Source organism: Rutidosis leptorrhynchoides, chromosome 3, assembly GCF_046630445.1.
Source record: "Rutidosis leptorrhynchoides isolate AG116_Rl617_1_P2 chromosome 3, CSIRO_AGI_Rlap_v1, whole genome shotgun sequence".
Taxonomy (NCBI): domain Eukaryota; kingdom Viridiplantae; phylum Streptophyta; class Magnoliopsida; order Asterales; family Asteraceae; genus Rutidosis; species Rutidosis leptorrhynchoides.
Window position 1 is genome coordinate 207,897,712 of NC_092335.1, and position 5,320 is coordinate 207,903,031.

At 35.7% G+C, this 5,320-nt stretch overlaps 1 protein-coding gene across 1 annotated transcript; it reads left to right on the forward strand.

Moving 5' to 3' along the window:
* The first annotated feature begins 4,474 nt into the window (after positions 1-4,474).
* On the forward strand, positions 4,475-4,921 carry LOC139900787 (uncharacterized). The gene has a single exon (XM_071883539.1). The coding sequence runs from the start codon at positions 4,475-4,477 to the stop codon at positions 4,919-4,921; it is 447 nt and encodes a 148-aa protein (XP_071739640.1).
* The last annotated feature ends 399 nt before the right edge of the window (positions 4,922-5,320 follow it).

Sequence of the window (5,320 nt, forward strand, 5' to 3'; positions counted from 1 at the left end):
CTGCGCGCTATATACTGGGGGATATTCTATATGCATCTTGTTAAGGTCGGTTACTAGGTGTTCATCATATGAATGGATTTTATACAGATGAGTTTTCCTGTATGATGATTTTTGCAGATGAGTGTTCCTGCAGTTAACTATGAAAATTAAATCTTGTGGTCTATTAAAATTATTGAAATGATTGTTATGATAAACCTATGAACTCACCAACCTTTTGGTTGACACTTTTAAGCATGTTTATTCTCAGGTATGAAAGAAATCTTCCGCTGTGTATTTGCTCATTTTAAATATATTACTTGGAGTCGATCATCGCAATGGGACCAAATGTTGAAGACTTCATCCAGGTGGATTAGGACGGGCCTTCACATTATGTATGGTTGTTTTTTTAGAAAATTACATAGGTTGATTCATATAGTTGTTGAGTAAATACTGTAGCTAATTAGTGTTTAGGATTAGATTTGGTTTGTATAAATCATGAAAATTTGACTTTTTTTCTTAAACTCGGGTTGATTTTGGACATATCAGATGATCATCTTTGTTATTACACTATTTGGGATGCGTATTATTATTGGTTTATCGTTAGCCTCTGTTGATTTCTTGGTTGGTATTCCAAAGGCGCTTAACGGCTCAAATAATTTGGTATTGCTTTTTTTACATTTATTTTTCATTTATTTCGATTTAAGTTAACATGTTGGGTTTGGATTCGTTTTCAACAATTTAAATATTCATGTTCAACAAAGAATAGTTAAATTAACATCATAAGTGAATAACGGGGTAGTATTTCTTTATATAATTTTTTGTAACTTCATATCAGTACGGCAACCGTTAGTTCTTTTGAACGGTATTGTTCATAGCATACTGTTTAGTAGCTAACAAAAAGTAGTAAGTTTGTTAATGCTTACACTTATGAGCAGAATCTTACAGTTAATAGTTATGGAGTATGTATTTAGCATTATTTGTTATTGCTTATATATCTGTAAAGCCATTTATTAGAATTAGAGACGTATATGATATTTACGCTGTTATATCTATAACTGGAAATTGCATGTACTTGAAGGATGTTTTGCTCTCTATCTGTTTTAATACAACATATACTATTATTTCAGGAATGATAGTGATATCGCATACCAAATTTGGTGTTGCAGAATGATACAAAGAAACGTTGGTGAGTTCTCTTATTTACTTGCAAAATGTATAATTAATAACATGAATTCTAACTTCTATAATATGGTCGTTACATAATGTTTTACTTTGAGCCGACCAAAGTCTATGTTTGTTCTGAGATAAGTTGTAAGTTGTGACTATTAAATTCCTAGAGATGAGGCTAGAGCCTTTCCTGATACAGTGATGACAACAAATACTATTATTGCAGGAATGATACTTTGATAGTGATAGAGGCAACCAAGGTGCTACATAACGATACAAAGGAATGCAGGTCAGTACTTTTTTTCTTGAAACTTAAGTAAATTTTTGCTTCAATAAACTGTACAGTTGACTAAATGAGTGGGTTAGGATGGTGGCCAAAACATTAAATGCTTCATTACATACACGACTAAAATGTTTAAGATGCTTCAAGTCTTCCATTCATACTTTTAGTTTTCATACAGCTAACAATTAGTTTTGTAATGATCAGCCCCTAATTGAAGGCTTGGATAAGATTTGTGAGAATCAGAAGTAAGATATACTGTTAATTATGAGAAAGGATTATGGATTAAGGAAAGTTTAACTCCAGAGGTATATATTTTGATAGTATTAAGTCCTTTTAATGTCCATGGTTTAATATTAGGTTATAGGAAGATTTTGATGATATTGCATTTGGTGAGATGGTCGGTCAAATCCAATGCTTTAATGGATTAGATGGTTATTAGACATTTCAAAGGAATAAAGAATAATACTTATGGTATGCACACTGTACAATAATACTAATTAAAATAAATCGACTTAGATTTCAAATGTGTAAAATTAATCTTTACTCTATATTATCTTTGTAGGTGAGAAAAGCTTGGCGTATGTTGATGTTCATATTGTGGTGTTGCTAAACTAACATTTGTTTACTAAACCAAGGTTTGGATATCAGTATTAGAGAATGGAAACTTGGTAACAACGATTATAAAAAATTGATTGTTGCATTGAAAGTGTATTCACTCATAACGATACTTAAATTTACAATAAATTTAGTTTCAATAGAGATACTATCAATAATGAAGGGTTTCATCATTTGTAAGTGTATCATACAAGTAATTGATACCAGTAATAACCTTTTTGATTACTATTTTATAGAGCTGCCGTGCAACGCACGGGCTCTTAAATCTAGTATTACTATACTACATAAAAATGATCGAGGTAAATGGGAAGTGAGAGCAGAAACAGATATGCTTGACGAAAATGATCGAGGTAAATGGTTGGAGGCTAGACATAACTGGTTGAAGAAGGATGCAGAAAGATTAAGAATGTTGAAATAGAAAGCGAGGGTTAAATGGGCTTCGGAGGGTGATGAGAACTCAAAGTTTTTCCACTCGTTTATCAAAAGACGCAGCTACATAAACACTATCCGAGGTTTAAAAGTAAATGGTTCGTGGGAGGAGGATCCGTTTGTTAATAAAAATGAGGTTTTCAATTTCTATAAATCTATTTTGGAGGATAAAAGTAACACGTCTTCACTCCAGATGGATTTGGTTAACACGCATCTGACAGTCGATGAGGCTAGTAGGCTTGAAGCTCCTTTTACTAAAGATGAAATCTGGAATGCCAATAATGGTTGCGATAGTTCTAAGGCTCCGGGCCCGGATGGATTCCCTTTCAAATTTTTCAAAAAGTATTGGGAGATTATTAAACAAGATCTATTAAATGCAGTTAGCTTCTTTTGGGATCAAGGTGATTTTTCCTTTGGTTATAATGCTTCTTTTATAACTTTAATCCGAAAAAATGTAATCCTGTAAAGTTATGCCTAAATTGATTGGTGATGAACAAACGGCTTATCTGAGTGGCAAATCTATTCTGGACGGCGTCTTAGTCCTTAATGAGGCTATCGATGATTTGAAAAGACGTAAATCTAAAAGCTTCTTATTTAAAGCTGATTTCTCTAAAGCCTTTGATTCGCTTAATTGGAAATTCTTAATAGACACCATGCTTCTCATGGGTTTCGGTTCACGATGGGTAAAATGGATTCAATCAAGTTTATGCTCTGCTTCTGTTTCAGTCCTCGTAAATGGTTCGCCTACAAGGGAATTTAATCTTGAAAAAGGTGTAAGGCAAGGAGACCCACTCTTGCCTTTTCTTTTCATTCTTGCCGGTGAAGGATTAAATGTGCTTATCAAAAATGCTATAAACGCTATTTTTTCGAGGGGATAGAAATCGGTAAAGATAATGTCCTGCTTACCCATTTGCAATACGCGGATGATACTATTTTTGTAGGGAAATGGAGAAAGCAAAACATCCTAAACATCATGAAAATCCTCAGAGTTTTGAAGAGCTTTCGGGTCTGAAAATAAATGTATCCAAAAGTTGTCTTTATGGTGTCGGCATAACACCCGAGGTGTTGCATTCGATGGCAAGGTGTCTTGGTTGTGCTGATGGAAAAGTCCCATTTAACTACTTAGGCCTCATTGTTGGTTCAAAGATGAATCGTGAATCTGAACTGAACCCGATTATAGAAAAATTGAGAAAGCGATTCTCGAATTGGAAAGCTAAAACTTTGTCATTTGGGGGCAGGTTGACTCTTATCAAGTCGGTTCTCACGAGTTTGCCCTTGTACTTCTTCTCGATCTTTCGTGCTCCCGCGTGTATCATCAAGTTGCTCGAATAATTCCGCCGTAAGTTTTTTTGGTGCGGGACGGGTAATAATTCCAAACTACATTGGGTCAAATGGGAGGATATCCTAAAATTGTATGACTTGGGCGGGCTTAATATTGGGTCTCTCAAAGCAAAGAATTGGACTTTACTTTGCAAATGGTGGTGGAGGTTTTTAACCGAAATCGATTCTCTTTGGGTTAAAATTATCCAAAGTATTTACAGGCAGGATGGCTGGTTGGGTATTATCTTTGATAGTCCATGTAATGTTCGTGGCACTTTGTGGAGTTTGATTGTCAAAACAGGAATCGATGCGCATAAATTCAATGTTGACCTAAGATTATCCTTTGAAAAAATTATTGGTAAAGGAAGGAACACAATGTTCTGGTCAGAGAATTGGAATGGTTCTCAATGCTTTAAAGACAAATATCCAAGAATCTTCAGGCTTGAATCGGACACGGAGTACAGAATCTGTTATCGCATCTCATGGAATGGTACAAGCTGGAATTTCAATTGGTGTTGGTTACGTGATCCTTCTGGTAGAAACAGAGACGAGCTCGACAATCTACTTACTGAATTACCTTCGAATGGCTTCTCTAATAATGATATCGACGAGTAGAAATGGAGGCTAGTTCCTAATGGTTTTTTCAAGACAAAAACTTTGACAAACCTGCTTCATCTTCATATGCTTAATGATTCTTCTGTGAGTGCTAACGCTACTTATCTTAATAGTTTCGTTCCTCAATCATTGGGCATTTTTACTTGGAGGGCTGTCAGGAATCGAATTCTGGTGCGTCTTGAGCTTGATAAACGGGGCGTCGACCTTGAATCGGTTCGATGTCCGGTGTGTGACAACGCTTTGGAATCTGTATCCCATGCTATGTTAGACTACAATTTGGCTAAGGAAGTGTGGGATTGTGTTCATCTTTGGTGGGGTGCTGCTCCGGGGTTAAATGATTTCAGCATTCATACTATCTTCGATATAGAACATGGCAACCCTAGATCGAATGATGGGCACAAAACGTGGCAAGCGACTAAATGGGTTTGTGGTTATTTGATATGGAAAAACCGGAACCAACAAGTTTTCCAAAACAAATGCAAAACGGCTTTGGATATCCTAAGTGAGATTTAAATAAAAAGTTTCGAATGGATCTCTAAATGTAAGACCCAAGTTTAGAATGTACAAAATTGTATATATATTAATTGCTGGCGACCAACAGATCCAGTGTTGGGCCGCGGCGCGGCCAATTGTTCCGCAGCACGGCTGGTGCCTAACGAAAAATCCTTGTTTTAAATTAATTAAATGAGGGCCATTTTGGTACTTTCGCGAGAGGGACTAATTTAAAGTACAAGATTAGATCTAGGAGTGTCATTATTCCATTTTCAACCACCTTATCTCTTCCGATTAAATCCTAGAGAGAGAGAGTTAGAGTTTTAGAGTGAGATTGCTCACTTTGGAGAAGAAGAAGACCAAATCTCGCCCAAGTCCAAGTTTTGTAGTTGTTCATCTAGTCTCTAGCTACGTTGTGAT